This window comes from Bemisia tabaci, chromosome 7, assembly GCF_918797505.1.
Source record: "Bemisia tabaci chromosome 7, PGI_BMITA_v3".
Lineage (NCBI taxonomy): Eukaryota > Metazoa > Arthropoda > Insecta > Hemiptera > Aleyrodidae > Bemisia > Bemisia tabaci.
In genome coordinates, this window is record NC_092799.1 from 43,249,940 (window position 1) to 43,266,781 (window position 16,842).

The 16,842-nt window shown below is 35.7% G+C and overlaps 1 protein-coding gene across 2 annotated transcripts; it reads right to left on the reverse strand.

The window, feature by feature from the left end:
• Nucleotides 1-3,248: 3,248 nt before the first annotated feature.
• RNaseX25 (Ribonuclease X25) lies at nt 3,249-16,836 on the reverse strand. Of its 2 annotated transcripts, none has more exons than XM_019060623.2 (6): nt 16,678-16,836; nt 14,857-15,003; nt 13,642-13,971; nt 12,562-12,940; nt 11,616-11,881; nt 3,249-7,207 (listed from the first exon to the last, which is right to left on the reverse strand). In XM_019060623.2, exons 2-6 carry the CDS (start codon nt 14,994-14,996, stop codon nt 7,171-7,173), a joined length of 1,152 nt encoding a protein of 383 aa, XP_018916168.2. In that variant the 5' UTR covers nt 14,997-15,003; nt 16,678-16,836; the 3' UTR covers nt 3,249-7,170. The 2 variants fall into 2 exon arrangements, with proteins under 2 accessions (XP_018916168.2, XP_018916166.2); XM_019060621.2 differs by having other exon boundaries at nt 3,249-7,421; nt 16,678-16,835.
• Nucleotides 16,837-16,842: the final 6 nt, after the last annotated feature.

Genomic DNA, 16,842 nt, shown 5'->3' on the forward strand with positions numbered 1-16,842 from the left:
TTTAATGCAATAATCAATCTACAATATGTCCCTAGCAAATTTAAAGAAGCAATAATAATAGTTTTTCATAAAAAAGGCAAACCCGAAAGAAATCCCTCTTCTTATCGTCCAATATCTTTGCTCTCATCCATAGCAAAACTATGGGAAAGACTTTATCTTCCTAGACTATTAAAAGTAATCAATATTAAAAACATACTGCCAGATATTCAATTCGGTTTTAGAGCTAAACACTCTACCATTGAACAAATACATAGAGTAACCAATTTTATTGAAAAAGCCCTTGAAAAAGGAGAATATTGCGTCTCTGCATTCTTAGACGTTGCACAAGCATTTGATAAAGTCTCTCATAAACTCCTTATTAAAATGTTAGCAAATCTTCTCCCTGCTTGTCATGTTAGATTAATCCAATCGTATCTCTCTGACAGAACTTTCCGAGTTAGAGTAGGTGAGGCACTGTCGGACGAAAAACCAATTCTGGCAGGAGTCCCGCAAGGCTCAGTTCTAGGCCCATTGCTATATTTACTGTTTACCTCAGATATTCCCGCTCCAACCAGAAAATCCCTCTTAGGAAAGTATGCTGATGATACTACGTATTTGTCTAGCAATAAAAGTCAGGAATTAGCTACACTTGAACTTGAAGATAACCTTCAAAATTTCTATAACTGGACGAGTGAAAAAGACATCAAACTTAATTGTGCAAAAACTATTTATAAGATATTCTCTAACCGTAGTATCAAGGACATTAACATTATATTCAATAAAGTCCTATTAAAACCTTCAGAAGTGGCCAAGTATTTAGGTATACACCTAGATACTAAGTTAAAGTGGAAGGAACACATAAAAATCAAAAGAGAAGAATGCTTGTTCAAACTTAAAAAATTGTATTGGTTAATAGGTAAAAAATCTAAGTTAAGTATTAGTAATAAGCTTCTATTATATAAACAAATTGTACGACCCACATGGGCATATGGAGCTCAAATCTGGGGGTGTGCAGCACGGTCCAATATAGAAATTTTACAAAGAGTCCAAAATCGTGCTCTGAGACAGATAGTCGGAGCACGATGGTATGAACGTAACTCTGATATCCATAGAGACCTGGGGATGGAGACCGTCTCGCAATTTATAACTAAAGTTGCAACCAACTATGAGAGACGGCTCCATCACCATCCTAACACCGAGGCTTTACTATTACTTGACAACTCAAATGAGTTTAGACGCCTCAAACGGGTGAAACCGTGGGAACTGGCCAGCCCCTTGGTTTGAACCATTAATTTTAGTAACCAATTATTTCTAACCATTTAGATAAGTTACAGACTACCCGGTCGTTTGTACTCACACATTTATTTTGAATTTAGAAACAAAGTGTATAATTTCATTGTGAAAGTTCGAGGCATGATTAATTGTCTTTAGTCAGAGTTACAGAACTTTTTTTTGCATAGCACCGTACCAGGGCACAGGCACACACAGTCTGAAATTCCAATGGATAGGATTAGGAGGGTGGGTAAAAGGGGAAGGGGAGAAGACTGAGCGAGCGATTACCGAAAGCTCACTTTAATGGAAGAATAAAATAAAGGGCAAAAATGCAACTTTAATGCTAAACTGTAAATCAATACTTAAATAAAAAGAAGGTTTTTGGTGATTCTAGAATGTTGGCAGAGTTAAAAGGAGCAAAAAATCATAGAGTATTTTCACATCATTCAGAGCGGAAAAAGGGACCTAAATATAATAGAGAGCCAGCAAATAAGATTGAAATTGATTGTCTGAATTTAGTATGCCGGATTGGTACCTTATACTAAATAGACATGTACCTAGGATCCAAATTATGGATTTTTAATGCTATGGGTGATCTTTTTGCCCAAATTAATTTGTACCCAACATTCCAACTCTTCCATTCCCGCACATTTTTGTGTGAAAAGTACCAGCAGAAATCTACAAAAAGAGAGTTCATTCACCTGTCATGCAGGATATCCAGGATTGTTAGGAATTTCTATTCCAGGTTTGCTCCCTATTTGTTTGCACGTAGTGACATGGTAACATTATTGGAAATTTTACTAATTTTATACACATTTTGGCAGCGTTGCCTGAGAAAATTAATCTAGTAGCGGTCAAGAGTGTGTGTAATTTTTTGTAATCAGCCTTATCTTTAATTGTCTGGAGGGAGCGCAGATTGACTCACGTTTCGTATTTCACAGATAAAGGGTTAAGGCATCTCGGGAGGGTGGTCAAATATCCTTGTTATCCTACTCTCTCCTGCTGTCTCCACCATTCTCCAACAAAGAATTCAGTCTCCATCCTAGTAAGAATGATACATTTAGACATGTGGTCTGGGACAGTTATGTGGTCTGATATGTCGTGAAGAGGACAGAATACTGGATGTCAGGTCCAATGTGGTGAGTGGTTCCTCAGTTTCTATTCAAAATGCAGCTGAGCCATCTACAACAAATTTCAGAGACAATCAACTGTGTAAGTTCAAAGTTCCTGTTCCTTATTACACCTTCTAAACGTTCATTTTTTAGTCTGAAACTTTCGGAACTCTTTGAAACTTTTCAGAGATACCTACTTTTTCTGGGGTCTACAAATTGTTATAATCCATCAGGAGTTGTACTGTACACAAAAATACTTAATTGTTTTCTCTAATAGCCACGAGTGTCTAAAATAAGGGCTCAAAATTTAAAAACTCCCTTAGAGAGGAATCCAGAAATTTGTTTTCTTTTTTGAAACTCAATGAAAATAGAATTTTTGCTTGAAAATAAGAAATTTGCTTCGTTTGCTCTTGTTATGATTTTTTCGGACAGTAAAAATAAATTTGAGAAGGGAAGGAGACTAAAGTCTTGATTTTGGGATAGCATTTCGGCTTCGCATAGATACCCTCTTGAAAGAGCCTCCAGAAGCACAAAACAAACCTCAGTTTTCACAAATTTTCTGTAGGTCTGCCTTCTTTATTCTCTTTAAAGTCTGTTTTCAAAAATTTACTTTATTACAAAATGTCATGTGGGAAAGTAATTGTAGAATACCTACAGTTGTATATTGTTAACAAATTTCTTGAAATAACATTTTTCTAGAAACAGCGCTTATTTTTTCAAAAGTCAGCCAGTTGTTACTCGTTTTTGCATTTCTCGATACAGTGTTTCTCCGGGAACAATGTTCGACTTTTAGTTCTCCTTTGAAAACGTCATAACAATGGTCGACTGTATAAACTTGGAAATCTTCTAATGAAATACAGGTGTTTGAATTAATTACAGAAAGTCTTGTAGTAAAATAAAGTTTATTTCTCTAGGTCGTCAATGAGCTCAATAACTACGAAGACATAACATATCATTCAAACTTGTGCCACAAATGGCATGCAAGTTTGTAAAATTCATGCTTTAATAAAAGAGACAAAAATACAATGATTAGCTATTAATGCAAATTGACACACAATGATTATCACAAACTATCCTATTTTGGTATTCATTAAAATCCTAACAGATTGTTTGTACTAAAATGTTTAGATTACTTGTTCGGGTTGATTTTACTAGTCATGCGCGAGTAATCAACTAGAAATAGGTTGGGACGATTTGCTGTTTCTATCATGGTAAACTTTTTCCACGGCTTTCCTTGATTTCCAAGCCTTATTGACACTTCAGAATTTACTTACTTTAAATATTTGGGCAAGTCACCGACTGAAAAACCCTAAGGAATAATATAAAGGGCTTCCTTCCAAAAACATGTAGATTCTCTCACTAAGAGCATAAGTAAATCCTGATATGTCAACTTGTGTGGATGGTACATGATTACTGAATAAGGTTTCCAAAAAAAGTTATTTGACAATAGGTATTGCTAAAAAATTATGGAAGCATCACATCCGTCAATTTAAAGTTAAATACATAATGATTAGAAAAAAATAACTCTTGTACAATAGCTTTTTTATTACAGAAAGTGCCTAAGTCAAAGTTTGACCTTTGAATTAGCTTTCAGTCCGGCCTACTTCTCCTTTGAAAGATTTATTAATGGTGAGGTGATTTTGGAGGGGCTTAAAGCAAGGTGTGCATGTGTTAGAAAAGTGAATAATAATTCTGAAAACCAATTTGATTAAACACACATGGAATAGAGGAGATGACAAGACACATGTGCATGACGTTTATCAGTAAAATATCTGAGGAAGATTATGCCTTCCAGGCAATGATTTTAAGCCCTTCCTTCAACTGACGGTTTACTAGAATTGAAAGACAGCTTGATAGTAATTTAATAACTTAGGGGTCTATTTTGATTTTAACTGATGATCATGCGGAGTTTCTTAGATTGTTTGCAAGTGTATGGGCTCCTATGAATTGCAAATCCAGCGGGTATCTCAGTTCCACCAATAAATAAGGAAATCATGATAGGTGGAATTTTCCCCGGTTAAAGTTTGATTTGATTGCTACAGTCAGTCTTCTTGCGATTGTTGTGGATTTAAAAGGGGCGATAACTTTCCTTCAAGGTTTTGACCCGAAACAACCTTAAAACACCTAAGTAAATGCAATTTTGAAGATATTATTGTACAGGAGCAAATAAGTAAATAATGGTTAAATTGATTAATCATGACAAAACATGCAGTACTAAATATAAAAATAAATAGGCAAGAAATAACAAATTCCTAATACAGATCCTAGCATACAAAATTGATGAATAAACAACGTTCATACTAAATTCATCAGATAATAACCAAGAATGAATGAACGTTTTTCACAAGAATCTTAACATACGTACATTCCCTTTTGATGTGGACGGAGGAGTTAGTGATCTCACAACCAGCTTAACATTGATAAAATGCACAAATTTGCTAAAATGGGATTTAGCCATTGATTTTTAAAAAGTGAGGATTCATCATGTCTAAAAGTTCATTTCCACTATGCTTTCAACTTAAAATCTTCCAAAAACTCTATATTGAAATGAAAATTATCTAAAGGCAGTATCCACCATTTTCTACAAAAATATTGCTTAATATTTTGTATTCACTCATTTTGACATTCATAGTGGGGTTTTACAAGTATCCTTTTTTCTTTTTTCAATGAAGAGTTGAAACAGACCACTAAATTTAATGGAATCAGGATAGTAATTAAGTATTGTAGTGATCAGTAGGTGAATTAGTTAAGTATTGCAGCAAGTTAATCAGTATTAGCGGTTAAAAGCAGAAGCAATATCTAAGAAAAAAAAAGGTTTATTCATCAATGTTTGTTTACACTACCTGAAAATTCATCTTAAATTAATTGGTTAGAATGAAAGCAAACCAACTCAGAAGAACTAAAATTTTCAGAAGACACAAAAACCCGCACAGTAGGTGAGAAAATTGGTATTAAAAGAAAACTTTTTGGTGCCATAAGAGAAGCACATTGAGACACTTTAACAGCCAAAGTTGAAATGAATGGAACAAAAATACCCATGAATACGCTATTATGAAGTTCAATGTGTTTTCTGAACATTTTCCCAAGTTGATGCATTTTCATTCTCACTGATTCAAATGGCATTCACACTAATTTTACCAAGTATACCACTAACAGGGCAGCTTCATTTGGAAAACTTTTCTAGGTGAAATTTACATGCATCGAAACATCTTCTTAAAATAAAAAAAGGATTAAAAGTTCTCAAAATTAGAAAAAACTTAATTTTAAAACCAGTAACTCTTTTGAAAATTATTTTTTAGAAGTTTTCACTGCCATATGATTGGACTACATTTTGCAAAAAGGAGCTCTTGTTTCTGGTTCATCCCTAGAAGCACGTATCGGCACAGGGAAACAAATGATAAAAAACGCTGTTCTTAAAATTAGTTAGAAATGATAGTTTCTTATTGAAATTGTAGTCCACTTTTGAAATGGTGGTATTTAAATTAGTTTCACTCAAGAATTCCGAGCAAAATTCCGAGAGAATTGTTTACAGAATTGAAATGATGCAAAAAAGTTATCAAAATAATATCATCAAAAATAAGTTCTCTTCATACATAAAAAGCAGGGAATAATGATAAGATTTACCCTCCACGTAATTTTTTATAAGAGACACATCTAAAATAAAATATAGTATCACAATCATAAAACTAAAGTTTCCTTGGGAGTGTCGATGATTTCCTTGGGAGGTTAGAAAATTAAAATTGAATCTTGCTATAATAACAATATTTCGATGATTTATGAGCTAGTTTTTTCTAACAATTTCGTACAGAAGTAAAATGAAAAAGAATGAGATTCAGCGATTTCCAAAGATTAGGAATTGGATGTCACGGGTTAGTTTTTGCTAAGGAAGAAATATACAATCAATGATTTGGAAATTTACACGATTCTAAAATGTACAGCTAAAACATAAAAAATATGATTTTCACTCGTAAATATTAATGAACTGAACGCCTTAGTATATTCAAGATAATGGTAAAACCAAGAAAATAAAGGGTATTACGACAAAAGCCTTGAGAAATATTTGGTACCGACAACATAACAGGTAATATGATTCTGGTTGTGTAAAAATGGTAAAATGGCAGATTCATGATTTACATTAGAATCTTTCATCTTAATCTTCATGCGGAGTTGGTATCTAATTATAATAATATTTAAAAAAAAAAAATTCTTGAGGTACAATGATTTAAAATTCATAAAGAGAAAAAGAAAGAAAGAATATTTGGTAAAAATTATCAGTAACTGTGACAATAAATACATATAAATCAAAATAAGTATGATGCCCTTTTATCATCATTAGGTTGATTGAAATGAAGATCGCAAATGGAAAATTGAAAATGTCAAGTTTTTAAAAAAAAAGCCCCACATAACATCCTGAATGAAAGGCAATCAGAGCCGCTGAAGAGGACAGAAGTCAAGGATTTTGCTTCTCTTGCATTTAAAAGAAATTTACTTTTACTATTCTAGAGCATTCAAATAATAAATTTCTTGAGATTTTTTCGCGATAAAAAAGCTCTGGGAATCGGAAAAGTCTTACGAAAAAATTTAACTTCGTCCTCTTTAGAATTCAAGATTCACTTTCTCCAATATTACTCGTGTTTGCTCAACAATTGACACCGTAGAAACATAACACATGAAAATGGCACCTATAATTTAACCTAGGAACAGATGGTAAGCACTGGCATTGTAATTGAAAGAATTTCATCAGGCGTCCAAGATACATAGGGTCATGGATCAAAATTTAAGTTCCTTAAACAGAACTTCCAACTGTCTAATACATCTTGAAGGATTCAGTACAGCCCCCTAACCTTAAAAAAAAAAAAAAAAAAAAAAATTATTTTACGTAATTAATAAATTATATATCACGTTATGAATTACGAACGGTACGAGAGGTTTCAATCACAAAGTTCGGGTGTTGAGCAATTATCTTCGGTCTCCTAAGGAAAAATCCTTCTGTGAAACTGACGGAGCAACCTGTGGCTTTAAACAGTGAAAACCCCATTTTCAGAATCTTTTTCTATGCTGGAAAAAAACAAAAAATTGAGTATGATTAGATCTGCTGAAAACCTACATTTTTTTTCTCTGTTTTCGCATTCTTAAAAAGAGTTGAGAGCCTTATTGAAGAATTTAATGGCAAAGAGGAGGATAAAATCTGAGCAGAGTGCCAGGCCATCAAATTAAGGTTAGTGATTGTTGGACATAGACAATCTGTCCTAGTTGTATTAATGCTATGTTGGTAGTGCCTATTTAGGTTTATGGTTGGCCTATTTAGGTTGGTAGTACCTATTCAAAAGCACCTCTGGTGCTAACCTCTGTTATCTTTTGTAAGATCCGCCGTGATCCTCTAATTGCTCATGTACTTCTCTTAATACAGCTTGTGTCTAATGGCCTAATCCTCTGCGTTCTCCTTCTCATTTTCCTAAATGATCGCTCCAACAGCGATTACTTGTTCAAGTAATACTGTAAGCCAGTTAAGGTTAGGGAAGGGGGGCTGAGTTTGACTTACAGGATCTTATGAGGGGGAGGGGGGCCAGGTCAAGGCTTACTTAAGCCTACCACTTAAAAAAAAGTTCACTATTTTCCCGGTTTTTCCTTATTTTTTTTGATGGGGGGGAGGGTGCGGATCAGCACAGCTTATGTAATTCAAGAGAGAGACTGGCTTACAGGAGGAGGGAGGGGATAAAAAAATCAGCATAATTGCATGTAATTTCCTTGCAAAGAGCTTAAAAAGTTAAATATGAATTGACTTCATAGATACTAGACAACACATTAATTTCTGTAAAAATTCGATAAGTTTCGGCACATATTTAGAAAAAGATTAGCAAGCAGCCAGCGTATTTGAAAATTTCTACAATCTGCATGAAAACTGTACAAAGAGGGCGGATAAGCATAACAATCGTGCATTTCTGGAAGAAAGCATGAAACTTTCAGGATATCATCTTTACCTATAGAAGGTTCAATTTCGCAAGTGAGCCCAAAATTCTGAGGCCATGGGGGCCGGGGGGGCAGGGGGCCCTGATTTCGCTATGTTTTGCCGAATTTTCGCGTTGGATCATCGTGAGAACGCCGTTAACAATGTAAAATGTAATCAAAACTTGTGTAAACGTGATTAGTAGGTTCTCTCAAACAGTATCCTAAAATGCTATCACTGTCCGATCCCGGAGCACCCCTCAAAATGCCTAAAATTCAAAATGGCGCCCATAATAAGGCCTCCGGAATATCGGTATTTTCACTTGTGCATATCCTGTCATGTGAGGTATCATTTTCCATGTAATTTTGGTCGCAGATTTCATATTTGAAGTCAAAACAACCCCCCGGTCAAAATTGGTGCCCCCAATCCAAGATGGCGTCCAGATTTGAAAGGCAGGAGGGTGCATTTTTTAAACTTTTACGCGATAAGGCAAGTGATATGTCATTTCCTATGTAATTTTGGTCGTAGATTTCATTATTGAAGTCAAAAAAGCCCCCCGGTCAAAATTGGTGCCCGAAGTCTAAGATGTCGGCCAAATTTGAAAGGCAGGAGTGTGAATTTTTATGAGAAAAAAAATCACGTGAGATGACAAGTGAGGTATCAATTTATACGCATTTTTAGTCAACAAAACGAATCTAAATGAAATGTAAAAAAAATCTTTTACACAAAAATGATACGAGATAATTAAGAGGTGATCAGTTCGGCCGTCCACGGTAGGAATGGTGTTAACAGGAGCATCTATAATGAGCTATTTTATTCATTTTTAAGCCCATATAATTTCTCAATAAAGATAAGGACATTTCACGCGACGCACCCTCCATATAGGGTATAATACCTCCAGGGTATACCCTCTTGCCGTACCCTCTCCAGTCAGTATAGGAGAAAATCCTAATCAACACATGCTGATTCACATTCCCAGTCAGGCTCTTCAGGATCTTCCTCCTACGGTTCTGTAATTTTTTACAGTTGGAGTCTTCAGAACTTCTGCATGAGTCTAAGAACGAAAAGATTATTTTTTCTTGGTGGTACAGCATGGTGTCACTCCCTTTCTTACAATTACACCGAATAATTTTAAGCGGGGATTCCGGGAGCTGGAGGCAAGTCACTTAAAATAGGATGAAGCTCCTTGTTTTTATTGATCCATCCCCAAAGACAAGCACCCAGATCACTTCATCCCATCCACAGTTGAGTATAAAAGTAGCTCCTAAATTAATGTTACCTACTTCATTGCTGATGATATCGAGGGTAATTTCTCTAATTGAATGAAGACATTGAAATCTGGAAATTTTTCCTTCGATATATGATGACGGAGGTCATCGAAAGTCACATTTTTGGCTACCATTGAGGAGTAATATTTCGACAGTGAAACAGCAAAAGTGCGTATCTTGGTTGCAGGATTTCAAAATATTCGCTCCTATTTTATTTTTTGAAAGGGGAACAAACCAACATCATGGCTTGAAATTTTTACAGAATATTCCTCACATAGAGAGTGAAAACAAGCAAAGTTTTCAAGAAATGACTCCAGTATTTTTTAATGAAGGAACGGAAGTATGACAAGAAGTCTGCAACACCGCAAACCGAAATAGTATTTAAGCAGTTTCACCATCGATTTACTCTTTTCCAGCTCTTTACATCCGTTCATGGTTTTGATTAGGTTCCAAGAACCTTTCTTTAGATTCTTGCAGGTAAGGATCAGATAAAAGCGTACAGAATAAAGTTGCTGTTCCTATTTTATGGATGTAAGGGGTTGAATCGCAACCAGTAAACGCATGCAAGAACAGCGATCATCTCGGATTTTGCGCGTTTAACATCACTTTGAAAACGCAAAGAAACATTGGTGTCTGCTCATCAATTTGATGGAACATAGGTTTGTGCAATGGATTCGTAAGTATGCCTATGCTTCGATCGCACTCGATGTAGTAGAGACCCACCAACTGAAACCGACTGAAAGTTTTCTAAATTATTTTCGGTACTTATTAATTGTTCATCCTCTGAGTCTAGGGCATCTGAAATTGAGTTCAGAGTTTTTGTGCAGTAATCAGCAAGACACCTCACTATTAGTGGCTCATCATTTTTCACTTGTCAGCCATGATGGCAATCATCTTGATTATCTCGTTTCATTTTTGTGTAAAAGATTTTTTTTACATTTCATTTAGATTCGTTTTGTTGACTAAAAATGCGTATAAATTGATACCTCACTTGTCATCTCACGTGATTTTTTTTCTCATAAAAATTCACACTCCTGCCTTTCAAATTTGGCCGACATCTTAGACTTCGGGCACCAATTTTGACCGGGGGGCTTTTTTGACTTCAATAATGAAATGTACGACCAATATTACATAGGAAATGACATATCACTTGCCTTATTACGTAAAAATTTGAAAAAATGCACCCTCCTGCCTTTAAAATTTGGCCACCATCTTGGATTTGAGGCACCAATTTTGACCGGAGGACTCTTTTGACTTCAGTAATGAAATCTACGACCAAAATTACATAGGAAATGACATATCACTTGCCTTATCGCGTAAAAGTTTAAAAAATGCACCCTCCTGCCTTTCAAATCTGGACGCCATCTTGGATTGGGGGCACCAATTTTGACCGGGGGGTTGTTTTGACTTCAAATATGAAATCTGCGACCAAAATTACATGGAAAATGATACCTCACATGACAGGATATGCACAAGTGAAAATACCGATATTCCGGAGGCCTTATTATGGGCGCCATTTTGAATTTTAGGCATTTTGAGGGGTGCTCCGGGATCGGACAGTGATAGCATTTTAGGATACTGTTTGAGAGAACCTACTAATCACGTTTACACAAGTTTTGATTACATTTTACATTGTTAACGGCGTTCTCACGATGATCCAACGCGAAAATTCGGCAAAACATAGCGAAATCAGGGCCCCCTGCCCCCCCGGCCCCCATGGCCTCAGAATTTTGGGCTCACTTGCGAAATTGAACCTTCTATAGGTAAAGATGATATCCTGAAAGTTTCATGCTTTCTTCCAGAAATGCACGATTCCAAAATCGAGTCTTTTCTGTAAGTGCCCTGATACTTATGATATTTTTAGGTGGGCTTTTCTCTTAACTTTCCACTAAATTTCAACTAAAGACACTTTCCAGATTTTTTCAGCTGAACTTTTGGGGTTAGGTTGAGAGAAAATCTAGGCTCTACTATTTTAAAGACAGAAACGCAAAAAACTTGTACAGGTATAGGTGAAAGAAATTATTGAAAAATACTTACAACAAGCCTTGTATGTAGGATCGAACACTTTTCAGTGCTGAAATGGCAGAATTGTCTTTTTTTGATGAGACTTCATGATTCAAACTTGGTTGATGATTACCCACTGAGGTGTAGAAAATTGGCTCATGCAGTGGGCAGTTTGTGTGAATGTCATCATACACAAAATCGTGTTCCCTATGATAGCCTTTGGCGCCATCACAATCCATATTATTCAAATCCTTGTCAAAACATATTCTGATTTCGAAAAGATAAGTTTTTGCTGTTTTCTGCAATGTAAACAAACGTTAGTTAGAAATGGCTACAAAATATGGCAAATAAGCTGAAATGGGAATGAAAATAAGCTTTTTAGATTTTCTATCTTGTATCTTTTAAGTTCTAAGTGTTTTAAAGAATATCTCTGAGAAATGACATTCACTCAGCCTGGTAACTAAATGCTTAAGGGACCTGGTAATCGACGGAATGAATGAGCCTGCCTGTAAACAATTTGTCTAAAAACTAAATGGAAAAAAACAGGTGATGACTGTTAACTTTTAGCAACCATACTAGTAAAAAAGAAAAATTCAACCAATGGGGGGAAGGGATGGAAATGACATCGAGTCCGGGGTTGTCACAGTGCTTAAAGAAGTTCGCTGATTTTCTTAACACATTTTTAGTAGAATTTCATCACAATTGAACATATGCCAGGTGGTTAAAAAGACATTCCTGAAATAATTTTCAGGCAAAATTTGTTGTTTAGAACGTCAAACCTATTCCAGAAAGAAAATAAAGGTGACTTAAAATTTTATTCCAGACTCTTTCATCATTTTCCTTGATATTCTCAGATTTTCCCTGACTTTTAAAAATTCTGAAACTTCCCAGTTTTCCTAGTGTTCTTTGACTGTGGAAACCCTGTCATTTACATTGGTTGGACAGCCAGTACAGGATTTCTGACGAAGTTCTTGCTAACCTGGTCTTTCAAACATCGGATGACAGGTTTCTTCCCAATTGAGTCTGTAACAGCGTTCCAGATATCGATAACACTAACTCCACTGTCTTCCTCTACTTTCGGCAAAATCTGATATTTTCCCAGAACCTTCTCCATGTTGTATTCCTCGAACCACTTTAATCCTTGGGAAAAGTACTTGAGCTCTGTATCTAGAGGTGGATCAGCCATCGCACAGGTTCCATGCTTTGACCATTCGTGGACCCACAGATCATTTGCCGGCCGACCCTGTTCAACATCCAGCCAGTACTTGTTGAGGTCATCTTTAATAGGTTCCAAGAGAGTTGCGTTGAAGTGGACCTTGTTGCAGAAGAATGGGCCTTCTGTGTTGGTTCTTGTGGGCCTGGAAAATTCAATTTATTAAAGCATTGAGATATTTGATACCAATTGTGGAGGACATTGGCATAAAAGTTTTGTTGTCAGCGGAGGATATGATACAAAAATGAAAGGAATTTGGAGTTGTTACGATTGTATTGTTTTTTTACATTTACAAGTTTTTGGAGACGTTTATAGTGAGGTAAGATTTTAAACTTGTCTACACATGTAGGTAATTATGAGAAAATCAGGGCTGAAGAGTGTCTACAAAAATTTCATTTTCGAATTACCTGATTTTTCTTGATTTTTAAATGAAATATCCAAATTTGTTCCGCAAAGGAATTGACTCTTGTTTGATTTTACAAACCTAAATATTTAATAAATTGACTCAAATGCTTTACTTTTGCAAGCCCTAAACTGCAGGAAAGTGAAAAATGCTTGACGCACTCAGAATTTTCTACCTAATGCATGACTGATTTTTCTGATTTTTTCGGATGAAATCGAATTTCCTGATATTCTTCAATTTGTATAAACAGTAAACACCAGTGTTTTATAAACAGTGAAAAGTGACCTTATGGAAAATTATTTTTGAAAAATTATAATTTAAAAGACAATCTTATGGTACCTACTAAGAAAACTGTGTATTGTTGGGTTTAGGCAACGACAAGCAATATTTCAGAGCATGATCAATTTTCTGAACAGGTAATTTAGATTTCTAGTTTAACTTACCAAATACCATGAATGGACCACATGTTTGTGTCTGCAGGGAAGTTGCAGCCGCGGCCTGTCTTTTCATTCCAACTCAGACAGACGGTGTTCGGCCAGTGTTGCGTGAAGATGAGGAAATCCCAATCTTTGTTGCTTTGTTTGTCGTTTGAATGCGCATAGTTGTTGGAGTCATGGTGGTGTGGGTGAGAGTGCCCATGACCGTGCGGATGATGAGAATGCGGCTCATGATTACCGTGAGGATGCCCATGCCCGTGACCCCGAGTGAGCAAGTTCAGAGATCCTGGTGATCTGTGCGACTCCTCTCTTTCATGATGGCTCATCAGCTTGTGGCTGCAGAACCAGAGACATTTTTAGGTTAGTAAACACAGAATCAGTTTAAGGGCAACATTATTTTGAGAAGGAAAAAAGAAAAAAGGAAAGAAAGAAAAAAAAAAACAAGCGAGAAGTTTCCATGAGATTCCGCAAGGGAAAGCTTGGATTCAAAACCATAATCAAGAACTGGAAAAAATCTGGAGGACTTTGAAGGAGTTGAAAATTATTTGCATTAATGCATTGAGGATATTTTAAAAATCAAAACTCTTCCCCTTCCACTTATCTATCATTCTCTGCGACCTGAGCATACAAAGAGGCAAAAAATGTAGGTACACAAACATAGCTGGAAAAATTGTGTGGGTCTATCTACCCGAGCTGTATTTATATTAATTGACTTCGAGGATTCAAACTTTACTTTAGGGGGCGCCCCCTTCCATTTTGAGAGTCTCTACTAGTCTACTGCAAGAAAAAAGAAATATTTACCATTTTTCAAACAATCGTGAACTGAATCCCCATACTATAAAAAGTACGAATGCTTTTAAGAAAATTTGGAGATTGAGAACTTAAAATAATAAAAACGAGCAAATATAATCAAACCATGAGCCCTATTTCATTGTAACATGTGGCCCAATCTGTAGCCTAGGATCATGCTTCAAAATTTTGGAAATAGAGTATTTAGAATACTCAAAAAGAGGAGATTCTGACACTTCATTTGAGTTCAAAAGGCAGTTCAGTTTCGATCAGTTCTAAACATCAGCTATGTGTCTATGTTTTCTCTTGTCCTCTCATGTGTTCATTTTTTATACATTTATAAAGTGTTTATTTGTTATATTTATCTCATCTGTCTGTATTTTTTTGATACATTCAAGCAGAAAAATAACATGAAAGGCCATCCTTACTTACCTGTGGAACATGGTCACAGTGATCAAGAAGTAAGCAATCACAGCAAACGAGATATAAAACCATTTTCGCCAGGGAGATATCGCGTAAGTAACTACCTCATCCTCATGCTTCAATTGAGCTGATGATTTGATCGCAACCATCTTTTATCTAAACATAAAAAATTTATAACATTACTTATTTCCCAGAGCAAACAAAATTATTGTAAAAAAAAAAACCTGAAGAAGTTTTGCAAAAAGAATAAAAATTAAACACTATCTGCAATGCCAAGTGACATTCTAGACCCATTCAATGAGGAGCTGTTCAAAAAAGAGTGGAAAAAAAAGAAGAAAACAAAAGTTGGCAGCCATGTTTTTTAATCAAGTTTCAATCAAGCGAATAGTCTTTTCAGATAACCTGCAATGAAGGACAAATAGGTAATTCATTAATGTTTACGATTTCTCATTTAATGCAAGCTCAGAAACAATTATCCAAATCACTTATGACAAATACACAATTGACCACTCTGCACTGGGGGAAATTACCTATAAACTACTGCACATTGACAGTGCCTCTACCAGACCACATATGCCGGTTAGTGACGTTGTGGACTTCTTATCATACTTTATTATTCAAATGGAAAACTACTCAACATCAATTCTTGAAAACTTCCGTTTTCCCCTCTCTGTGCAAAGAAAACTCGGTGAAAATTTCAAGGAATGATATTGATTTGTTCTCCCTCATAGAAATAAAATGGGAGCGGAGATTTTTAAACACTGCAAATGAGATATGTGGTCTGGTAGTTTCACTGTCGCCATGTTTCCTCATTATAGAATCATGCAGTAACACATAGGACACATCAAAGACTTCAAAAATTACTTCATACATGAGTAAAAGTGAAGGATTGTAGTGAAGATTAAAAACAGTGAATTCAAAGTTCCTGTTGGCAAAAAAACCATAATTAACGTATGCCAAATCAGGCACTAAAATCAATCTATGCATTACGCACATGACTGAAGCTTTGTTTTACACGTGTTTCTTTTCTTCTACAAAATACTCTAGATCCTGTCAGAAAAAAGTTAGTATGCAGGAAAATTCTTCCAACGTAAAATTGACCGAAATTAGTGTAATGATCATCAGTCAAACTTAAATGCAATGAGTCAAGGATGTTTTTAGGGACATAACTTCAATGAAAGCAGAAAAATCCAAAATGGGCGTACTTCGTCCCTTGTGGTCACATCAGTAGCTTAATTGTTGAAATTTACATCAGCCAACAAAATAAGGCTATGTCAAGTCTTATCTTACCGACAAAGCCACTTAAAGTTTCAACAATCAGGCTGCTGGTGAAGTTCTATGGGAATAGGTACATACTCCCCTTCATCCTCCAGTATATATGTTTAACAAAACAAAACAATTACAATACTTCGCTGTGATGAGCTTTCAGTAGGGAGGAAGTTTCTGGATAGAGCGAGCTGATTACAGAAGTTGGAAGATATGTCCCTATCTACCAATACAGAGGAGATGCTCTTCGTTGCCGTTTCATATTATGCCCTCTACTAGGCTGTTGACCTTCTAGGGTATTTTTGATGCAAATATTATAAATTTAAACCATCTTTTCCCTTTTGGTACCTTGTGGAGTTACAGTTGCTATTAAATACGTTGGGGGCGAATGAACATGTTATGATAAACAGGCTGAACGATGCGATGAATGTTGGAGGATTCATGCCATACCTACTAGATCGACACAAAGGATTGGAAGCAGAATTCTCCTCCATGTTCGAAAATAGCGCAGAGGGTAGTAGCAGTCAAATTGAGACAATTTCAGAGTAAAATAATAGCTCTTACCTCCAGCACGAAGCTTGTCCAGACAGTTAAAAAAGTAAAAGTTGGCGAATGCAAACCACTGTAATTATCGCAATCCGCAATCAAAATAAAAACAATCGCTTCGTCACTGATATGATGAGTTCACGTACTTCACCACAGAGTGCGCTGAAACCAAGCATGTAAAAA